This window comes from Fistularia commersonii, chromosome 4, assembly GCF_037954325.1.
Source record: "Fistularia commersonii isolate RoL2024-O1a breed Wild chromosome 4, RoL_Fcom_v1.0, whole genome shotgun sequence".
NCBI lineage: Eukaryota > Metazoa > Chordata > Actinopteri > Syngnathiformes > Fistulariidae > Fistularia > Fistularia commersonii.
The window spans coordinates 9,352,171-9,374,093 of NC_141287.1; the positions used below are offsets into that span (position 1 = coordinate 9,352,171).

General features: G+C 41.0%; 3 protein-coding genes across 3 annotated transcripts; 1 reads left to right on the forward strand and 2 right to left on the reverse strand.

The window, feature by feature from the left end:
• Nucleotides 1–7: 7 nt before the first annotated feature.
• xk (X-linked Kx blood group antigen, Kell and VPS13A binding protein) lies at nt 8–6,301 on the reverse strand. Its single transcript, XM_086145184.1, has 3 exons — nt 5,722–6,301; nt 2,527–2,789; nt 8–2,031 (listed from the first exon to the last, which is right to left on the reverse strand). The coding sequence occupies exons 1-3, from the start codon at nt 5,964–5,966 to the stop codon at nt 1,094–1,096; spliced, it is 1,446 nt and encodes a 481-aa protein (XP_086001310.1). The 5' UTR covers nt 5,967–6,301; the 3' UTR covers nt 8–1,093.
• Nucleotides 6,302–7,529: 1,228 nt separating this feature from the next.
• Nucleotides 7,530–12,965, reverse strand: LOC147234614 (lanC-like protein 3). Its single transcript, XM_086145185.1, has 5 exons — nt 12,345–12,965; nt 11,209–11,332; nt 9,202–9,399; nt 8,898–9,105; nt 7,530–8,485 (listed from the first exon to the last, which is right to left on the reverse strand). Exons 1-5 carry the CDS (start codon nt 12,864–12,866, stop codon nt 8,326–8,328), a joined length of 1,212 nt encoding a protein of 403 aa, XP_086001311.1. The 5' UTR covers nt 12,867–12,965; the 3' UTR covers nt 7,530–8,325.
• Nucleotides 12,966–17,106: 4,141 nt separating this feature from the next.
• LOC147234615 (gastrin-releasing peptide receptor-like) lies at nt 17,107–21,563 on the forward strand. The gene is made up of 3 exons (XM_086144506.1): nt 17,107–17,522; nt 18,544–18,895; nt 20,372–21,563. The coding sequence occupies exons 1-3, from the start codon at nt 17,107–17,109 to the stop codon at nt 20,687–20,689; spliced, it is 1,086 nt and encodes a 361-aa protein (XP_086000632.1). The 3' UTR covers nt 20,690–21,563.
• The last annotated feature ends 360 nt before the right edge of the window (nt 21,564–21,923 follow it).

Genomic DNA, 21,923 nt, shown 5'->3' on the forward strand with positions numbered 1-21,923 from the left:
ACATTCATTTCACATATAAATATAGATTTATTTGAATTTATAAGTAGGATTTTAAATGCATTTCATTTTTCTTTGTATTTGATGTGTACAATATTTTTTTTTAATCTTTTTGGCATCAAAGTTTGCTCATTTTTACAAATAGAAGCATGAATGTGATTCCCGAGGCTGTCATCCCTCTGCAGATACGTTGCAAAAAGGACTTAGTGCAAAAACAAAACACTGACATTCACACACATACAGTTAAACCAATTAAACATTTAATACTTGCTACTTACTCCCAACACATTTGATATACGTTTTTTTGTGCATTAAGTGTAAAATTTGTACCTAAAACAGACAAAAAGCTGACAGACATCAGAGGCGTGAATTTGAAAATAACGCAAATACATGGCAAAAAAAAGTCATTTCACATCACAATAGCTGTTCCTGCTGAATTAAAGTCACTTTAACCTTTTTTATGTAAACGTGCAGAGACATCGCACAGACAAACTGTGCTTTACAGTATTGTTTGGGTGATCAGACAGGCTCTGAAACATTTTTAGCATCAGTAAGCACAAATGCAGCACAGAAGCAGCGCATATTAATGATAAAGCTCTTGTCAAGGAGTAAAAAATAGAATAGCTGATTGCTTGCAGTCTTAAAACTAAGGGAGATTAAAAAACCCTTTACAAAACACCCTCCTCCCCAAGAAGTCTAACCCTTCATCTCAGGATCCTCACATGCATAAATCCATGCCTAGTAGAGATAATCAGTACAATCATTTCCAATGCATGGCTCCAGATGATCAATAATGCAGCATATAAGTGAACAAAGTCTCCATACCTGAAAGCATACAGGTGGTGGCCACAGCTTGAGGCTTGTGTTAAAGCTGCAGGATGAAGGGTCAGGATGCTGGCTGCTGAGGTGAGAGCTTACAAAACACAATTTTCAGCCAGTTCACATCTGAAGTTAAGGACACATTTGTTTCACATACAAGTTAGACTGGTTAAAAAGCGATCTATGAAATGGAGATAAAATGATGTAAGTGTAAACGCAATGTACAGAAGGATGAATGTGGCACTTGAGGGTTATGAAGCGGTATGATTGTAATACTTCAAGCATTGCATGGTGTACCTTGGCTAACATCACCATTCATTCCACCTCCGAGATTATTGCCCAATTCATTAGGAATGTCGTACATTGTGTCACTGAGCATGTTGTAACTTGTGTCATCGGGCAAGCCATCAGTTGTGTCACTGGCTGTGTCACACACTTGCTTAGTGGCAGGATCTTTACACGTTACGGGGCTTGAAGACTCCGGGATTTGTTTTCCAACGGGCCTGTTGGGTGTCGAATCACAACTGAACATCAGACAGAGAAGAGAGGAGCAATTCCAAAGGCCTTGGTTCATACTGGAGGAGAAGAGCCTCCGACACGGATGACAGAACTGGTAGAAGACGAGCATGAAGAAGATACCGATGGCGTAGCCTACGAGCAGCTCCAGCACCAGCAGCGGGGCACAGACAACCTTGTAGAAATCAGTCTTGTAGATGTACCAAAGCAGGAGAAGGGAGGCGTTTTCGATGAAACGCAGCATATAGTACACGGCCATTCGATACCAGTTCTGGGATTTGTTGATCAGGTCTGGGTCACTGAGTTTTACCTGCACAGCTGACCAGCAGAACATGTTGATGCCGGCATAAAGGAATGTGAGCATGCACAATACAATGGTGGTCCCCACCCTGGTCAGTGTTTTTTCAATATTCTCAGGGAAGGGGGAATGGTTCACCCAGAAGAGGATCCAGGGGTACAGGAAGAAAATTAGAAAGTTGAGCATAACAACAGGCAGGACCCACAGCTGCAACACTGAGCTGAAAAGAACCAAGACCACGACACGGGTTGCGATCTCAAAGCTCCGCCACAGGAAAATGCAGAGATACGCCATGGGTCGAATGTCTACTTCATAGTCGTCATATTTGATCTTTATGGCCAGGATGTTGCAGCGCAGCGCTCCGTACACGATTGAAAGGAGGGAGATCACCATTAGCGTGCCTGATGTGGAAAAAAAAGAGAGATACATGAGCTCCCGTTTGTTATATATGGACCGTTACATCAGAAAGCGTGAAATCGAAGTGCCAGATTGCCGCGAGCGGAATCAAATACGATTTATGCATTTATAACCATTTATAACCTCGCTTTATTTTGCCCTGATTGGAAGACCAGATGTCCTAGTTTGACTCCGTGTGAACCTCTGCTAAATCTCTCGGAGGAACAGTAACAGAAGCTCACACATATGGGCTTCCTGGCACCAGATCAGCACCAATTCCAGCCCCAATATCAGAGAACTTATGTAAGACCTGTTTTGAAAACACCGTTCTCTTTTGCCCAATATGGCACTTGGCTAATCTGCCTATGTCACAGTGGAGCGATGAAATGGTGACAGAAGCAAGGAGATAAACATACCATTCTAAAAGCTGATAAAAGCACGCCTCAGACCGCAAATTAAGTCAGACAGTCACGCCCACACGTGGCCTCTAACCCCCTCACCTCTTCCGATAGACACCCCGCGCTGAAGAACACAGATGTAGAGCTGCAGAGTGAGCTGCGGGGCCGAACCCAGGAAGGCCTGGATGACGGAGGTACGGGTGAAGGCCGCTCGGTGTGTAACCAGTTTACCCTCCGCCTGGCCTACTTGCCGTTCCACCTCCTCAGACTGACCCCCACGGGTCATCTGCTTCTTCCTGGTGATGCTGACATAAGGCTCCTCCACACGGCCCACGCTTCCATAGATGCAGAACGCCTCCAAGCACCTACAACAATACCACCAGCGAGGAAACAGGGATATTAAAATCATAAACTGTTCTTACTTCCTGTTGAAAAAAAAAATCCCATCATGATTCATAATTGATTAGTTTGTTTCAATTCAAAAGCTCTACATTTCCTGCTCACACACCTATATTTATGAAGACTCTTATCGATACAAAGCATTCCTGGTATCCTAAATATCTTACGAGGTTGAAATGACTGTCTATCCCTAAAACAGAAAACATTACATGTCTTTCTATTTTCTTTTTTCTTATCTTTAACACTGCATTATTGAATCGCAACCTGCTACTTGATCCCGATATATCAACCTTGTGAGGACACAACAGGAAATAGTTTTGATCACTAAAACCAGTTGAGTGCACCCTTGTGAGATCATCAGCAGCTGCAAACATTTCCATGCAATCCATCCAAGAGTTGATGCTATAGTCTCTTTTTCTGAACCAGAGAAGGGGAAAACAGTGGCTGACACCACTAAGACAACAACTAAGATTTAAAACACCATGCTAGAGGCTCCGTGTACGTGAAGTGATGTCAACACGGACTTGCACAAATGCATTCATCATTTCAGCAATAACTCAACACATGCAACATCTGGCTGCAAGAGCAGCAGCAGAAGCACAACAACCAGAGATGCCTCTACCGAGGGCATCAGTATACAAAGTTATGCTGTAGTCTGTGATGGTGAAAGTAAGTGTTGAGCCAGTATGATACTGAATGGATGTGGGCAGCAGACCAAACACTCAGGCAACACGCGACTTGCAAGGCAGCACAGATAAACAATGATAAGAAAAAAAACAAGGGGAGGGATTTAAACTGCAGCAAAGCTGAGGGATGGTTCACACACTCAACACACTTCTGAATTTTTGAAAGTGGAAACTTTGTCCGTCTTCAAGATGAAAACTAAAAAAAATTACTAAAACAGTACTCCAGAATCTGCATTCATTATGTTTTGTAACTAGTTGTGTGTGTGTGTGTGTGTGTGTGTGTGTGTGTGTTGGTAAAAGGGTTAGAAAAATCAAAAGACAACAAGTTTTTCTCAATGTAGTTTGCATAACATTCTTGCCACCGAGCCGCTTTTCAGACACTCGTTTGTCTATTTTTCCTGTACCATAAAGGAAAATTTTAACATGACTTATTTAACACAAGCTTGAAGCTTCACACAACTTCACACAACTTTATCTTGCTTTTCTGTATGATTGATCTCCAAATATTACCAGCGTGTTGAGCATATTTCAGTGACTGTTGATGAGAATAATCGGTGTAGCCTTTTTTCTGATCAACCTCAAAATGTACCTGATTAATTTGTGTAACATCATTTGACCCAAGTTACCTAATCCTGCATTTTAATTTTTTTTCTAAAAATCAACACAGGGCTGCTACCTCAGTGGTGGAGAACACGCTGATTTATTAAAGTCATCTCTTTCAAGTTGAACAGCAATCTGACAGGATGGTATTTGGCATCTCAATAATAGTTGAATGCTAAACAGAACTTGAAAGGAAAGGAACGGCAAACTAACATAATCCTAGATTAAATGCTTAAAGACCGTTTAATGCAGTTTTAAGACCTCATCAAGACATAATTTTAAGACACTGACAGACTAATTAAACTTTTTTTTTTTTTGCTGCCAACCTGATATGACTGTGATAATTTGACACCTTCTCCACGGGTCCTAGAAATTCAGAATATGGCACAAATTTAAAAATCAAAATGCCCTGTGCTTTCGTGCTCTAAAGTGAACTCCAAACCTCAGATATCGGGGAACAGAAACTCTCCCAATCAGCACATGAGAGTTACAGTAAATTCTTACTTTGGCTTGAACCAAAGCCAAGTGCCAAGTGTTGACAAGATGACAGTGAGCTATGGATGATAAAAGTGGGCTCTACCATTTCGATAACAGGAAGTGCAACTGGCTTCCCCCCTCTGGTTGTGTCTTGTTGGAGATAAGGAGCCGGCAGTGACCTGGCTATTCTTAGATATGCTCTTCACTGAGGAAATACGCAGACGTTCACAGGGTGACAGCTTGAATGCACATTTGAGAGGGACCGGCTGAGTCAGATTAACATGCTCTAAGAGACGTCTGAAAATGACATCTGAAATAACCAATCATCATAGATACAAGCCGATTTGCCATTAATCTGTCTGTAAAACCATCCTGACCGCCGCAGATAAACACGCTATCATGTTCTCTATCAAATCAATACAACATGGAAAAACAAAGCTCAAAAGCTGATGCATATTTTTTAACTGTACGACATTGCACATCAAGCTATGGTGCAGAATTCTCATCATGACCGATTCAGAATTTGGTCTGGCATTAATAATATCAGGAAAGTAGCTTATATTAAATGAAATATTAAATTTTCATAGATTCTACACATTCCATCACAGCTCTGTATGTGTGTGTGTGTGTGTGTGTGTGTGTGTGTGTGTGTGTGTGTGTGTGTGTGTGTGTGTGTGTATAAACTGCAGGGACTCTTCCTACACATAGGATTAGGATTCCTATAGCCTATCTGCGCACCAGGCCTCTTATGGATAAAAGCTCTTTGTGCGCAGATGTTGGATATGTTCCTCCATAAGTGTGTCTGCTCCTACATGCCCTCCTGCTGGGGTTTGTTTTGGCTGATGTGCAGCTCAGGACTGTGAGGAGGAGCGGGATCGACACACGCAGCAATGGTGAGCTGTGAGTATGGAAAGTATCGATAAGCACTGAGTGTATCGATCTGACAACCAATACGCTGTACATTCGGTGCGCCATCCGGGATGAGGCCATTGAGATTAAAACAAAACAAAAAAAAACACGAGAACAACAATAAAAATAAAGAGCAAAAAAGCGTGTGCGTGTTTATCTAACCCGCGTGACTGAGCAGGGGCCGACTTGAACCACGAAAACACACATCGGGGATTCTTTGTCTAACCTGACGACGGGTCCGAGCTGCAGGATGTGGAGCAGCAGGACCAGCGGTCTGTCCCGGCTCAGGTCCCGGTGGATGAAGGTGAGGGTCAGCTGCACCAGCACGGACGGCAGGAGGGTGAATAGCAGCGTGAGTCCCTGCCAAATCCGGTCCCCGGCGGAGCGGTACGTGGAGCTGAGGTACAGCGCGGCGGTGGTCTCGGCCGTGAACAGGGACACCGACACAAAGATGGAGATGGGGAATCGCATCCTCACTCACTCCGCCATCTGGGAGAGGGGAAAGCGGACGCGCTTCTTCGCCGTGCACGCCGGACACGGTGGCGTGGTGTCGGACTCAACGCCGTAGCTTCGACCGCGCTCGCTGGCGGCGGGATTTGTTTTCACTGCTTAAATGTGGTTCCGCGGATCCGCCGCAGAGAGGCGCTCGTCTGCGGCGCAGGAGGTGTGCCTTTCTTGCAAACAGCTGGGCTACTTGGAAAATCACAGATCTATTAAGCGCTCTTAGATCAAATTAGACTTGTAGCAGTGAGACAGCAACCGAGAACTAAATACTCCTTCGCAAGGATTATGCCTGAGGAGGTTGTCTATCATCGAGGTCATGGTTAATTCTTGTCTTGATTTTCTTCCCTTTAAGGCATTTCTCTTCTCATCTTCTCATCTTCAAGGGAAGAAAATGCCACAAGAGGTAGATTTTGATAAGAATTCACTTGGCTTACAATACTAGTCATTGATTTGGAAATAACAGTTTCTGAAAATTCATCAACGGTGTATCTTCAATCAGCAGCTGGTGTGTGAATGTCCGGGGATGTTTTTCATTCAATCAATATTAAAAGCACAAATAGATCTTGTTACAATTGCAACACTTATCACACTTAGGTAAGGTCAAAACAAAATATGCCTCATTCATATATGTTGTCTTGTCTTATCTATATGTGCTCTATATGTTGTTCTGTCTTGCATTTTAATGTCTGCCCTGTCTCTGTCTAGGCATGGGATAGTGTGAAAGGTAATTTCATCTCCTTTGTATGTCTAATGCACGTGAAAGGAATCGGCAATAAAAGCTGAATTGACATGAAATAGCTTCAATGGGAGGTGAAAACTAAACTGTAACCTTGACCCTTAACAGAGCTGCACCATCTTATAAATAATGTTGCGTCAGAGTCCCCCCATCTTACACAGTGATGGAAAATAGCACTTGAATTGTTATTTTGAATAACTGGGTGGTGGATTTCCAGATGCATCTTCCATCTCAAGGGATAGTCCATAATATGTGTGTTGACATAACTGTCACCTGGGCTGCTCTTAGATCAGTGGACTTCAGTCCCACTCAAGTTGCTGTCAGCAATTTCAGTCTGACAGGATTTGTTTATCCTGGCTGTCAGACAGCAAAAATAGTGTCTTTGAAAAACAACAGATGGGAAAAAATAAAATAAAATACTTACTTTTTTTTCTTCACCTGCACAATTTATTGATAACCATAATCCTTTAAGATTTATGTTATGAACATCTTGGATTATAAATGCATGAACAGCACATACACAGCTGACAAATACTCCATAACAGGCACAGATAGGATCAAGAAACTGCTTTGGTTCGGCATTATTGAAATCACAGGCCTGTGAACCAACTGCAGCCACACATGGATAGTGGTTCTAATCCCATTGTTCCATTTCTTTGAAAAACCCATCACATCCAAATTCAAGCTTAAGGCTTCATTAAGTAAAGAAATCCACCATAATCTATGTTTAAAAGAAACTTCTAGGGAAACTGCATCAACAGGATGTGCCGTCTTTCCACTGATAACGGTTTCACTTTTTTTTTTTTTTTTTTTTTAATCTGTTGATCTATGGCCATATTGTCACAAAACCACAATGCACCGGAAAAGCCAAAGTTCCCATAAATCAAGACTAAAACATCAAACAGATAGTGTTCACGCTGCTACATTGGGTGGACCAAGAAATACTCCACAGCACAAAGTGAGATTGTTTCAATAAAGTCCTACTTCTCTAATGACCTACTGGTTATCTTTCCCTGCCCAGTTTGATCCTTTTTTAGGTTAACAATCAAAATCCTTTCAAAATGTATTGTGCTAACAATATTTAGAGATACAAGAAGCCTAAAAACAGTGTGATATGTGACGCTGAGCTGGTGAAGTGGTACAAAATTGTGAAGGCATTATGTGACAATTGTTTTGTTTTTTTTTCTGACTCTGGTGCGAGAGCTGTAGAATTCTATTAATGGTGTGTGTGTTTCTGACCTGAGTGCACACACACGGTGGCATCCCCCGGGGGAAAATATGCTAGCAATTTCTTCCATTGGTTTTTAAAACTTTCAGAACATCTACTGCCTCGTGCATTCTTATATCGACTTGAGAAATGTCTCAGTGGATTGGATGACTGCTTAAGCTGGGAAGCTGAACACCCCCTTTGGAAAAGATGCCACTACAAAATGCACTCAAGCAGGTGTTTTTTTTTTCCTGTTGTCCCAAACAAATTCCATCCATCCTTTCTAACCTTGAGATTCAGCACAGGGTTCTGCACTTCTGTTTGGGGATTTTTAAAGGTTAAGTAAAAGGTAACGCTCAGGCCAGTGAACGGCAGTGTATCAATCACTCAAAAACACTAAACAGAGGGAACTCTGATTGGTCCGGCTGCATCAGGTCAACCAGGAAGCAGACAGTCCCTGACAGGCCTTCAAACAGGCTGTAGATGCTGGTTAAAAAGCGCGAGCCAGACTTGAACTCCTCAGTGAAGAGAAACTCTGCGAACCTTTGGGAAAGAAAACAAACGTTAGAGGGATATGAAGATGCAAACACAGGCTAATTTCTAAGGAAAATAAAACATGGTTGATGGGCATCTCTAGAAAATAGAGAGAGAGATTCAGAGATTCCATGTGAAATACATGTTGCAAGAGTGGACTGCCAAAAGAGCTGGCCATAAGACGTCCACTGTTGTGGCAGCTACTCTACAAAAAGGGATTTGTGCTCTAAACAATGTTTCCTTCCTTGGAAGTAAATTGTTTTGTCATTGGTATTTTTCTTCATTGTGAACTATTCTTTGCCCATCATAATGTCTTTGCCCCCTGGTCCTTTTTGTAAATAACCAATTCAGTCAAATAGCATGAAGAAATCCTGACTATGAAAAAAATGTTTCATGAAGCACAGCAGAGGTGTTTCCTTGCCTCTGAGCACGGTAAATGTATTTGGAGTTTCCTGTGAGGCGATAAAGCAGGAGGAAAACGTAAGCACTGCCAGCCACTCCATGACAAATTCCAGGCCCCTTTTTCAGCAGACCTTTCTGCCAAACGAGCTCCCCACAGCGGATGCACGTGTCCAGGTACTGGGGTTTCTTGTTAATCAAGTAGGCTTTGGCAAAAAGATAAGCCACACCTGCACAAATGGACAAAAATAAAAACAAATTAAACAAAAGAACATCTTTGATCGGCCAAAATGACCACTGAGAATCTGCCAATGAACTAAGCGTACCCGGGGCTCCGTGACACCAGTGCACCAATTCATTCTCCCTCTCAATTATGGCTCCCAGTTCTGCTGGCCAATTGCAGTTCTGCTCCTGATTCATGAGGAAATCAACACTTTGCCAGACCAGGTCCTTGTCTGCCCCACTGAGCATATCCTGGTAGCTCAACAGCATTTGCAGCACCGATGAAAGGCCATGGGCTGCGCCTGGTAGAAGGGCGGGGGCGACACACATGCGCCCACCAAACCAAGCATGCAGGGGAGCACCATGCCAAGCACACAAACACACAGAACCGAAGCATACAAGCACAAACATTCACAAAGGACTGGAAGACTGTTTTTTTTTTATTGTTATTACCTCCTATCCTGCTCGCTATAATTGACAGATTACTAAACATGTTATGTTAGATATTAAAAAATGTTAGTCTGTCTCAACAGGGTGATTGACAGCAGGGGAAGACGGTACGAGAAGCTGCACAATCACTTCAATAAACAAAAAACACTTCAACAGTTTTACCAGAATTAGAGCAATAGCTGTTTGGCATCAATTTGAGCACAACTATTTGGGTGTAGAATGAACCTGGATTACTGATAGGAGTGTAACGACAGAGTCGCCTTATGATTTGGCAAACTGGACAATAGAAAGGTCATAGTTTGACTTCCTTTCATGCAGCTTTGGATCAATTTGGAAAAACATTTTCTTTAATTATGGGAGGATTAGGATTTCAGCTGATTTCTGCCGGTTGAATAACATGTTTGCCAATAGAATCTATTTTAACCTTAAGCTGACATTAACTCATCATTTTAAAAAAGGTAAATAAAAACATTAAACTTCATTGTAAAACCTACAATAGGATATTAATTACAATTTTAGGGTCATCATATTGGAATCAGCTGTTCAGCTTCATGATGTATACTTTTCCCCTTTTTGATAATGTGTGCGATGGTGCGCTGTTACGTCCCCAGCTAATGTGCCATCGATCTGAAGTTTGTGGTTGGTGGCAGGTTTATGTTGCATTGAAGATATACAACTATTGTGATGCGTTCATCTGAAAAGACACACAATTCATTGAGAGAGTAGCCTTTTGCAGTCTTACAGTTCCAACTGGACAGGTAATAATTGTGCAATACATTATTTTTTTTCTGCATCCACTGCCAAGATTTTCAAAAGTCTAACTTCCTGCAGTATCTGTGCAAAGCAACTGATGTCAATTTTAACAATCAACATAGTGATGGAAAACAAGTTAATTATAGAGCACAAATTCCTGCAAGTCCCCTTCCAGAGAGTGTGTCAATATATAAAACCTCTAGACCCTGAACACATTCTCTGATTTTTGTGAACATTGGCAGTGGATGACACTTGGGAGGTGAGGAATTGTAAACATAAATGTAATCGCTTTGAATTCGGGGCAATTTTCCTGAAATACTTTAGACACATGCAGGGGAAACATGGTTCTCTGAGACTGAAAATATAAGGCCTGTGAATTCCCTCCATAGCTATAGCTTATAGATGTGGAGCAAACCCAATAAGAAACTCTCAGTTAGCCAAAATTTGGGGGAAGGAAATACATGCAGGGTCGTAGCTTGTTGCTGGATGGCTCACATTGAAATCATTCCTTGGCATAAAAATGTCTCACTGTGCATGTCATTTCTCTCACTTCCTCAAAAGGTGTATCCATGCAGATGTGGTCAGCGGAGTCTATGCTTACTAGGAACCATGTGTTGGTGTGATAGTTACAGAGGATCTGCAACCCTGACGGTTCTCTTCATCTGATGCAATCAAGGAAAGGAAAGTTTGTTTTACACGTCAACACACCAACTCTGCATCAATAAATCAGTTTCTCGTCATGTCTCTTTACTGTGTCATAGCAATAGACAGATCCTCCCGTAGCCAAAGGCCAACGCTGCGAAAGACTAAAACCTTCTCTCGCTTGTTTAGATGAAAAGGGGAGCACAATACAGATTAACAGATATTCCAGAGTTTATCAAAGAGCCGGAAGCCACTGATCTCCTTACCGAGATACTCTGTTCCGTAGTACGAGTACATGAGGGGGAAGGGCTTTCTCTTCCTCCTGGCATATTGTTTTCCTGACTCGATGATTGCCTGGCAAATAGATCTGATTTGATCCTTGCTCAGTATCTGCAAAAAAGAAGGTTGAAAACAAACTCTTTGTATCAAGCTATGGAGTTGAAACATCAACCTAAAGGAAGACAGAGTAAAATATTTTTCGATATGGACAGCGGATCGAAGCCCCTTTTTAGAAAATAAAATAGCATTTAGGCTATGTAAAAGGCTACGTACATAAAAGTGAGGAGGTGAGTGTTTTGCTGCTTAAATAGCTAAAAGGATTGCCATTAAATGAATGAGAAAAACAAGTTTATTCTAATTGAACTGCCTTTTTAGTCCTTCATTGACTTCATGCTTGAGCGTCCATCCATCCAATTTTGCCGCTTATCCTGCACTCAGGGCCGCAGGGGATGCTGAAGCCTTTCCCAGCTGTCATCGAGGTACACCCCGGACTGGTCGCCAGTCAATCGCAGGGCCATGTATACAGACAGACATTCATTCACTCATTCGGGTCAATTTTCTAAGTTCAATTTTCCCAATTTTTTTCCAATTAACCGGCTGCATGTTTTTGAACTGTGTGAGGAACCCAGAGGAAACTCATGCAGAACATGCAAACTCCACACAGAAAGGCCCCCTGGTAGGTCGACCCAGGGTCCTTCGTGCTGTGAGGCCAAGGCGCAAACCACTGCACCGCCATTCCACCCCATGTCTGCGCAAATATCTCCTATTTGAGCCAAAATTACACGTGCCATATCTTTAATCAATGTCGACTTGAATCCATTCAATTTTGACTTGAACAATAAGGAACAAGGGGAAACATTTTACTGACCCACTTTTTTGGTAAGATTATCATTCACTTTCCAATTCAAAAAGTGGGTAAAAGTCAAATAGGAACATGGAATTTGCCAAAACTCATCCCTGTAATGAAGATAACCATTTAGTAACAGGATTACCAAGCGCTTGTTTGATCATCTAAGCCCATTTGATGGACTTCCTGCTGTATATTAGATAATTTTGGACTTGTGTCGAACTATTAAAACGTTAAATCGGGTGGCAGGGTGTTGGTTCGCCAAGGGGTTCCTACCTCAATGCCCAGCTTCTGTTTCAGGACCAGGGCGGCGCACAGGTACCCGGCCCGCCCCACGAACAGCTCATCGGAGCCGCACTCCAGGAAGTTGATGGGGGCGCATACCTCCCACAGGTTCCGAAATTTCGTCAGCGGTTTGACGAAATCCGCCAAACCCAGAGATTTATATATCATCGCGGCCACGGCGTAAATTCCCGCACCGCCGAGCAGGAAGGCGGCACGCATGTTCTTATCTGGCTCCGCGTCCACATATCGGACCGACGCGTCGATGATCTGCTTGGCCGCCTTCAGGTACGCGTCCCTCTGCTCGGAGAAAAGAGGACTCTCGCTGACGTGATACAGCATGTAAGCCACGCCGGCAGGGCCGTCGTACAGCCCGCCGTCGCAGTCGCTGATATCGCTGGGAACCGTCTTTAGGATTTTGTCGACGGTGGCGACGACGGCCTCCGCGCCCTGCCCCGGCACCAGCGCACCTCTGTAGTCCGAGAAGCGGTTCGCAAAACACCGGGTGTTTTCCATCACCGACGCGCAGAACGCAGGAGGGGTAGGGGGTGAAAAAAAATACTGTGTATGTGTGTTTGTGTGTGTGTGTGTTCGCCTGTTCCCCGTTTCTAAGGACGGGAGAGGAAGGCGTGCAGTAGCTCATCCCAATCCCATCAAGCTGATTGGATGTCAGTGATGATGGAGCTGCACGGCTCAGCTGGCGACGCGCAGCATCCAGGTGCTTAATCACACTCTCATGAGACCCCCAACCCCTCCAGGCCCCCCCTCAACCTGAAAGCCTTTTTATAAAATCGTTAATTTTAATAAGAATTACGCTACGCACGCAAGCAAACGTTTAAACAGCCACTCGATCCATCAACAAAAAATCCAAATTTGAAATATAACGTACACACTATATTTGCATGGATCTTTCTATACATCCTGCTATATTAAATAATTTGATAAATAAACCACAGTTTGTGGCCTTTTCTTGACAAATTGCTGTCCAATATCAAACCCAGAACGGCCTTTGGATATCTCCAAGAATAATTAACCTATCGAAATATGATCCCACTGCCAGCGCATCGCGCACATAATTGCTCGAAATTAGCTTGTGTGCTTAACATTCGCTGACAACAAGATTAACCATTACTACAATGTTTAGGCTATTTCTTTGACTTATTCCATCTCAAGAGGCCTAAACATTAGAAACAGTTGGGTTGCTTTCCAATGTCACCAGTACTATTATACTGGACAATTCATCCAATATTACCTTGTAAGAATGAAAATTCTTATTCTTTGCTGTATCTGATATATACCTCTTTTATCAAGAAAATATTCAAGTCATTATCAGAAGTGTTCTTTAAATCTTGCTCCACTGTGGCGCACCTTGCATCAATGACAAGCTTATTCTGAACATCACTGGTTATTGTTGACTGCAGATCGTGGTATTTACCGCTGGATGGCGACATGAGAGTTGGCGCTGTCCGTGGTGCTGAAAGTAGTTCCACTCTGTCATTTGACCTGATGTTTCTGTTCCCCACCCGTATTTTGGGCAAAAATACTCAATTTTTTATTGATCAAAGCACTTTTTTTTGTCTTGATGGTGGGTTTATGTTAGATCTGTGAGGTGTTCCTGTAACATGCATGTATCCACGGTAAGATTTTTATTTATACATATTATTTATATATTGTGATCATTAGATAGAATAATCATTCAATTAATAAACAAATCTGTTTAAATCTGTATATTTGTCTAATGGCAATTGCTATGTCATATTATTTATTTTTTATGTGTGTACTCATAGGTGTATTTGAATATACAGTATATGTATATATGGAAGCATATATACATATATATGCAAGTATACATGTAAATACACACACACACACACACACACACACACACACATAAAACCACGTTGTCACTTTTATTGTTTGCATTTTCATTATTCTTTTTTGATTTGTATTTTTTGTATGTCTGTACAGTGTCAGTAAATAAAATGACTTATTATTGTTGTTATTATCACTAATAAAGCAAATGCCTGTGATAGCATATTGGGAACAATCACAGGCAAAAGGTATCAGCCATGTTATGACTCCTATCTTTCATTATGTGCCATTTGTAACATCTTCCACATTATCATAATTGATATTGAATTCAAGAAGCTTGAACTTTTTTTATTGCAGTTGAGATTAGGTTCCTTTCAAAATGAACTAGTTAAAAAGAAGAAAATGTCACAGAGATGTGGCTATAGATGAAAAGGTCATCATCTTATGAATGTTAATAGAATTTTAGTTATGGACTGTAAGAGATGTTTTCTTTAAAAAGTAAAACCAAGCAAAGAATCTGAAAGTTAAACAAGCCCTTTATTTGTGCTTACAAAAACACAGAGGAATTGCTAATAGATGCAGAGAGATGGGGACATCAAGGAGAAGCAGAACTGCTCTCAGAGCTTTGCTTCAACAAGGCTTGTCCATTAAATACTAGAAGTGGCAACAGTATGAGAGCAGGCATTTCTGTTTCTGAATTTATGTCTATGTGTGTACGTCTACTTGACTGGCTGTTTGTCTTCTGTCTGATAAATAGGGAAATAGCCAGGAAAATTATACACATTTGGGGAAATGCTTAAAAAAAATTATCAACCAACAATTTTGCTCTTTGAAAAATTGTCAGCCAATTTTTGTCTAAAGCTTTCATATGTGGACAACAGAGGAGCTGGGAAATTAAGATGGTTCAAGTCACGGTCAGATAAGCATATTTTCACCCCTCTTATCTACTCAATTTGCATTTATATTAGAAATGATGTTGTGCCCAATCGGTGGCAAACCCAGATACAAACATGAAGAAGATATAAGTGAAATTTTCAGTAAAGACACACGAATAAATAAAATATAAATAAAACTTCCATTCTCATATCTTTGCAGGCAGAAGTAGTTCTTCTCCATATTGAGAAGTAGATAGTAGATAGTAGTAGACAGTTTTGTTCTTTCTCCTAAACATAACAGTAACTGTCTTTTTCCCTGTCCTAATTATACTTTTTGTTTTATTGCCATCATATTACTACACCACTTTACATTTGATAGTATGATATAATTTCATGCTTGTTTGTTGATTCAAAACTGAACCCTTAATCCTTTAAAGGACACAAGATCATGTCATCTTTAACAAAGTCGTGCCACAGACCTAATGGTCAATTTGGTGTGCGTCACACACAAATAATATTTAAGAAAATGTATAAAATATATATTCTGAAATATTTTAGATGGTGGCAGTACTAGCTCTAAGTGTAACATCAGAAAAATGCCTTATTCTCTCACTTCCAATGATAACATTACATAAGATAGATATGAAGTTTGAGCTTGTGTCTTTTTCTATCCACCCACTGGGCAGCTTCTAATTATATCACTTTTTGATTAGAAAATGTAATCTGATTACAGAGATTAGAACAGGATTTTGTAACATCCCTGCATAGCAATCAAATGAACAAGGATTCCTGTTACATGTCAACACATTACACCCAGGATTGGTTTTATTTACATTTACAAATTAGATGTTCATTAGATGGTTATGATTATTAATACTTTAGTCTGGGGCTTTACTAAAAGCATGATGAGCTTTGCTTAGAAGCATCAGTACTGATTAAAAGATATTTTTACCTATGTCATTTTTCTTGAAAATATTTTACAGTCAAAGGTCTAGAAATTGCATTTTGTTATTGTTGATGTGATTGATCACATCTTGTCTGAGATTCTATTATGTATGGGAACATTGGTAGATATTCAGACCCGGGGCAAAGTCTGACGATTTCGAACGTTTAACTGTTGGCTAAAACCCAGCCATACAAAATAGACTGATGCTGGTTTTTAACTAATTCTGCTCAGTTCAAATGACTCCTCCTTGAGCCGTCACCTGATCATGATGGAGGGGTTTACGTGATCCTAGGAGGTCAGTTATTGGGAGTTTTATGCCCTTGGTAGGGTCGCCCAATGCAAACATGTCGTAGAAGGATTCAACCTCAGACAAGTGGCAGAAAGAGGATGGATGGATGAATGGATGAATAGTTCAAATGATTGTGATTGGAAGAGAGGGGACACATAGTTCCTGCTATAAGTTTGGTTATGAATGAATAAAAGATTACTTGTTCACATAATAGTGAGAAATGTTAGAAACCTGTAAACCAAGAGGACAGCATTTGTTAAGAACTAAAGAAAATTGATCATCTTTTTTCATGGCAGAGGCTAAATGCATTACTTGTTGTGGATTATAAAGACATTTCTCCCAGTATAATTCCAGTCTCCCTTTGTGTTACTATACTGAGCACCTAATCTCTTAATTGTTTTGCACTTACAGTGTCGCTCATGCACCGGCACATTTATATTTCACCACATTTCTGTGCATCAGCTGTCACACCTTCAACTTGAGTGAAAGAGGAAGTAATCCTGCCTCCATGGTATTGGTCAGTTACATTGAGACCAACCAACAACTGTGCAATGAGCCAACAAGAACATTTGTTATAAAATAACAAAAACAGAAGGAGTCACTTAATAGGATGGATGGATGGATGGATGGATGGATGGATGGAGATCATTAATGCTCATAGTTTTTCATGGTGATTTTTTGTAGCACCTGAATTACTTTACATTTCCACCTCACGGACACTTGGCACTGCTGCGCGTAAAATGACGCACACACACCGGAGGCGCATATAAAGCCTCTCACCAATCGCAGAATGAACGTCAGACTCCCCATTTGAAAACCCCCGCTCTCCCAGCGATGTCTCTGGAGGAGACCGTCTCTGTAAATCTCGAGGACGGCAGAGTCTTGTTCCACAATCTTTCCAGAGTAGCGCGGGACTCTGGCGTGGAGACGCAGCGTTACAACATCTGGCTGCCTGGGATCGGGATCGCGACCGTTTACGCGGTCATCATCTCTGTGGGTTTGGTGGGAAATGTGACTCTTATGAAGACCTGTCTGTTGGTGAAATCCATGCGGACGGTGCCGAACTTGTTTCTGTCCAGCCTGGCCCTCGGGGACCTGCTCCTGCTGCTGACCTGCGCCCCGGTGGACGCCAGCAGGTATCTGGTGGACGAGTGGCTCTTTGGCCGCGTCGGATGCAAACTCATCCCCTTCATCCAGCTCACCTCTGTGGGGGTCTCAGTCTTCACCCTTACTGCTCTATCAGCAGACAGGTGCTCTTTATTTTCATGTTTTCATATTATATTATCATATTATCAACTCGTTTTCTTTTCAAATGTACACAGAGAATCTCAGTCTCATTAGCACTGACCATTCTGATAATAACAGCAACGACCCTATTTTATTTTATGTGAAGACAAACAAAAGGTGCAAATTCAATAGGAAAGAAAATTAATTTTTCACACATTTATCCAACACAGTCTCCTTCGATGAAAAAAGAATTTTAGTTTAAGATCTTTTTTACTCTTTTATAGGGCACAATTTATCTGAAGTATTTCAATATTCATAGTCACTGTGGAGACTTTGATCCTTGATGTAGAAAATTAAAATGTGGACATTAATGTTATTTTCAACTATCCAGTTCTATTGAACAATTTTATTTCAAAAGTGATGTTTCTACTAAACTGATTATCAAAATATTCATCTCTACCTTGAATGACTGAATAACTGCATAAGATATTAATGAATGAGTCTGCATGCTCATTGCAACTTATTTTGATATTATCATAGTTATATGTTTTTAAATTATTTTGATATTATTTCATAAGGAGGGTGACTAATTTGAATCAGATCTTATGACATAAAAAGCATTTTTATTTTCTGCATTTGGTCAGTAACTTTGCACAAAATCAACTGGTAACTACTCGTATATCATCACATTTTAAAATATTTTAGGGGATTAAATGAGAATTGAAGGAATCATTTTATGTAGTGGCATTAGCCACAGTGATTTGTTTCATTCCATTTAATTTAAAGATTTTTTTTTCTTTTGTCTATGCACAGTGGGATAAAAACCCCAGAGATTATATGACTATGTATCAAGAGAGAAATCAATTCTTCGTGATTCTAAAGGATCGACTCAGTAATGAGAAAGACAGTGACAACAATCTGCAACTGTTTCATGCTTTATATGGACTCATGTTCACAGTATAGTTATTGGCTCCCTTATAATCAGTTTCTAACACAAAGTCTGAACTGAGACTCCATAAATGCAAATATTTGTGCTTTATCTAGGTATAAAGCAATTGTCAGACCGCTTGACATTCACAAGTCCAGTGCGACGGTCAGGATCTGTGTCCGAGCCGGGGCAATCTGGCTCTTGTCCGGGACCCTGGCTATTCCTGAGGCTGTCTTCTCCGACCTACACACTTTCACCGCCAGCAGCACCAACGAGAGCTTTGTGACATGTGCACCCTTCCCCCATGCAGGGAAGCTGCACCCCAAAATTCACTCCACTGCTTCCTTCCTCATATTCTACATCATCCCACTCTTCATCATATCGATTTACTACTGCTTCATTGCCCACAGTCTGGTCAGGAGCTCTGTCGACATCCCTGCTGAGGGCAACCTGCACTTGCAGAAACAGGTGAGGATAGCTGCACCACTTCTTTCACTCTCTGAATAATACACTTTCTGTTCAAAACACTATACTATTTGACAGCAGACTCCCTGATCATTTGGAGTATTCCTCACGAGATTCCAAAATTTCTCCATCGATCCACAAAGATTAATTTATTACATTCATGGCCAGACTATTGAAGCAGGAGACTGAATAAGTACAGCCAGGTATAATATTGTTGTTCCCATGTACATAATCCAGCTCTTTTTGCAAGACCCCACAACATTCCCAGGTCAGAGAAATGTAATCCCTACAGTATTTGTGGCCTTACCACAGGCCCCTCACGCCTGCTCAGCATTAGACCTCCTGGCCCTCCATCATGTGGGGAAGTAATTGTTTCTTACTGCTTGTATCCATGACCATGTTCTTGTAGTCACGCCTCAGAGCTTTGCAGGATGAGTAGACCTGCAATGTGTTGCCTTACTTTCCACTTCAGATTCCTCTTTTGTCTATGAAATGTCTATGAAAATACACCAGCCATGCACTGCTTTACTGCTGAGGCTTTACTGGTCTGCCTTACTTTCCCTCACCCTCCCAAATTAACAACTCATCAATTCCTGAATAATTACATAGAGCCAACTTTCTCCCATCGTAGCATAAGCTTTACCAGGGAGACTGAGCAGAGAAATCACCATGCAAATTCAAATTCCAAAAACTTGAATTTGAAATTGCATGCAGTCTGCTGCTGGGACACCCTCTGGCCATTATTCAAAAATTGTAAACATTACGCTCGTCGTCCTTTATTGACACCCTCACGAAACTTTATGCTAAACTGTAAAGGCCAGTGAGCCAAGTATCCACCAGAGCCTGAAGCATTTCCAAACTAATCTCATCCATATGTACTGCTTTGCCACAGGGCAGTTTCTTGACTACCTCAGAGTCCTCTACCTGGCTAATGATGGAGCTCCTCAGCTTCTACAAAGTTTTTTTTTCCAGGGACTGAAAATGTTCTCATGGTCAACACTTCTCCTCTGCTGTAAACCAAACAGGCTTCCCTTCCCTTCCCTTAGTCAAAACCCTCTTAGAGGCCAACAAAGAGCCGTACTCCATGACCTGCACATACAAACTTTTGGTTCAATGATCACTAGGGTCTCAGTCACTTTAGCTCAATGAAACTTTGCAGCAGATTTAGGAGACCCTGGGTAAGCAGGCCTGAAAGCACTCCTTAACTGTTAGTATTCACAAACAGGTTCCCGTACTGATGGTCACTGATGAATGTCTGTGAATGTCTGCCCATAGCTATTTGGAAGCTCCATCTTTTAGAGGGCCTTGAGAATCGCCTTTTCTATGTCTGTCCTCAATTTTGGTTTATACTGAGACATATTGATTGCCACAAAGGGGGACCGCCTGCTCATATATTGACTCAAATAAGATTTTAAGAAGCCTTCTAAAAAAATGATTACCACAATGCTTCAGATGGCTTGAATTTGTCTCTGCTCACAGATCAGGTCAAGGCAACGTCTGGCCAAGACAGTCCTGGTATTCGTCTGCCTGTTTGCTGCTTGTTGGCTGCCAAGTCATGTCATCTACCTGTACCGCTCTTACCATTATGGCCAGGTGGACACATCATTGGGCCACTTCATTGCCAGTGTGTGTGCCCGCATCTTGGCTTTCACCAACTCCTGTGTAAATCCATTTGCCCTCTACCTAATGAGCAAGAGCTTCAGCAAGCACTTTAATCAGCAGCTGCTGTGTTGCAGTCCTCCAAAACGCTTGCGCAGCAGCAGCAGTAGCCGAAGAACCAACATCAGCACTGTGTGAATCTGTTTTTTTCATCAGTTACCTAGAAAAATCCTAAGCACATCAGAAGGAGCTAATGTTTCCATAACTTATTATTTTTTCAAACTTAAGGATTGTTTTTTTTAGATTATGAATAACCTGCCTGCTATGTTTTGATCCAATTAAATGAAGCAGAATAATATTCTATTTACAGATAAGGGTTTGACTATGTAACTAGGTAAAATGTTTTTTATGCTTCTTTACATTAGAATGTTCACATGTTTTTGTCCAACTTTTGTGGAGTATTTTTCATCTTTGTTCACTTCTGTCTAATGCAATGATGGTTTCTACCATCATGATATTCAAAAACAGTTTTTCAGAACATGTCAGAAAAAGAAAGATATAATAGCACATATAATACGTCGTGGTTGTGTTGACATCAAAATGATGAGACACATCAAATAGAAAAAGTGAGTGTTTAAAGAGTTTGAAAAAAAAGGGCATTTATATTTTTGTCCCCAATATATCAATTTAATGACATTTGGGATGAGCTTCCTCCCACCTCATACACTGTTGTAATTTGTCCTTTGCCTGCAGGATCATGGTCATAGTAATGCAGTTTTCATTTGCTCAATTACAAAATTGTATATATGTCCCCTATTGCTGCGTAAATATATTTTGGACTGTGGCTTCCCTGTTGATCCATCAAGACAAAAAAACACTGAGCATAATTGCTGAAGTTTTGTCAGATACTACTGTTGTAATTGAATTGTATAGTTTCACAGTGCAGTAAAACTGTGATAGCCGGTATTATTTGCAGGACTGTGATGTAAATGCGTTGTTTACATGTCATCACTATGCATTGGCAAATAAACTATTTGGATGTTCTTATATCATTATAAAAATAGTTATACACTACTTCAGCTGTCCTATTCTTTCACTGATTTATTAAAATCATATAAATTCAAATCAAGGTAGGACCACTTCAAGGACATGAAATGAGTTGGTGTGAAAGAAGATACAGAGAATAGGGTTAGGTGGAAGCTGAAAGTAGGAGGTAGGTATACAACTAGAAGGCCAAGAAATCTTGTATTATTTGCTGCTGTATGAATTCTTTTTCTATGTTTCGTAGAAAATGGTATTATACTTTTTTTGAGACGTGAATTTTGTGATGTTAAGAAAATAAGTCACTTCTTCTACATTCACCCACTTGGGGACAGAGTTGTGATCCTCTTCAAATATGAATTTTTATAAGATTAGTGGTCATTTAAAATGG

Excerpts from the sequence above, each read along its gene's own strand:
- xk (XM_086145184.1), bottom strand. The coding sequence starts at position 5,966 with ATGCGATTCCCCATCTCCATCTTTGTGTCGGTGTCCCTGTTCACGGCC. Across the intron at positions 2,790-5,721 it reads CAGCTCGGACCCGTCGTCAG|GTGCTTGGAGGCGTTCTGCA; the intron begins GTTAGACAAAGA and ends GTATTGTTGTAG. Across the intron at positions 2,032-2,526 it reads CGGGGTGTCTATCGGAAGAG|GCACGCTAATGGTGATCTCC; the intron begins GTGAGGGGGTTA and ends TTTCCACATCAG.
- LOC147234614 (XM_086145185.1), bottom strand. The coding sequence starts at position 12,866 with ATGGAAAACACCCGGTGTTTTGCGAACCGCTTCTCGGACTACAGAGGT. Across the intron at positions 9,400-11,208 it reads CTACGGAACAGAGTATCTCG|GCGCAGCCCATGGCCTTTCA; the intron begins GTAAGGAGATCA and ends CCCTTCTACCAG. Across the intron at positions 9,106-9,201 it reads CTGGTGTCACGGAGCCCCGG|GTGTGGCTTATCTTTTTGCC; the intron begins GTACGCTTAGTT and ends CCATTTGTGCAG.
- LOC147234615 (XM_086144506.1), top strand. The coding sequence starts at position 17,107 with ATGTCTCTGGAGGAGACCGTCTCTGTAAATCTCGAGGACGGCAGAGTC. Across the intron at positions 17,523-18,543 it reads ACTGCTCTATCAGCAGACAG|GTATAAAGCAATTGTCAGAC; the intron begins GTGCTCTTTATT and ends TGCTTTATCTAG. Across the intron at positions 18,896-20,371 it reads ACCTGCACTTGCAGAAACAG|ATCAGGTCAAGGCAACGTCT; the intron begins GTGAGGATAGCT and ends CTCTGCTCACAG.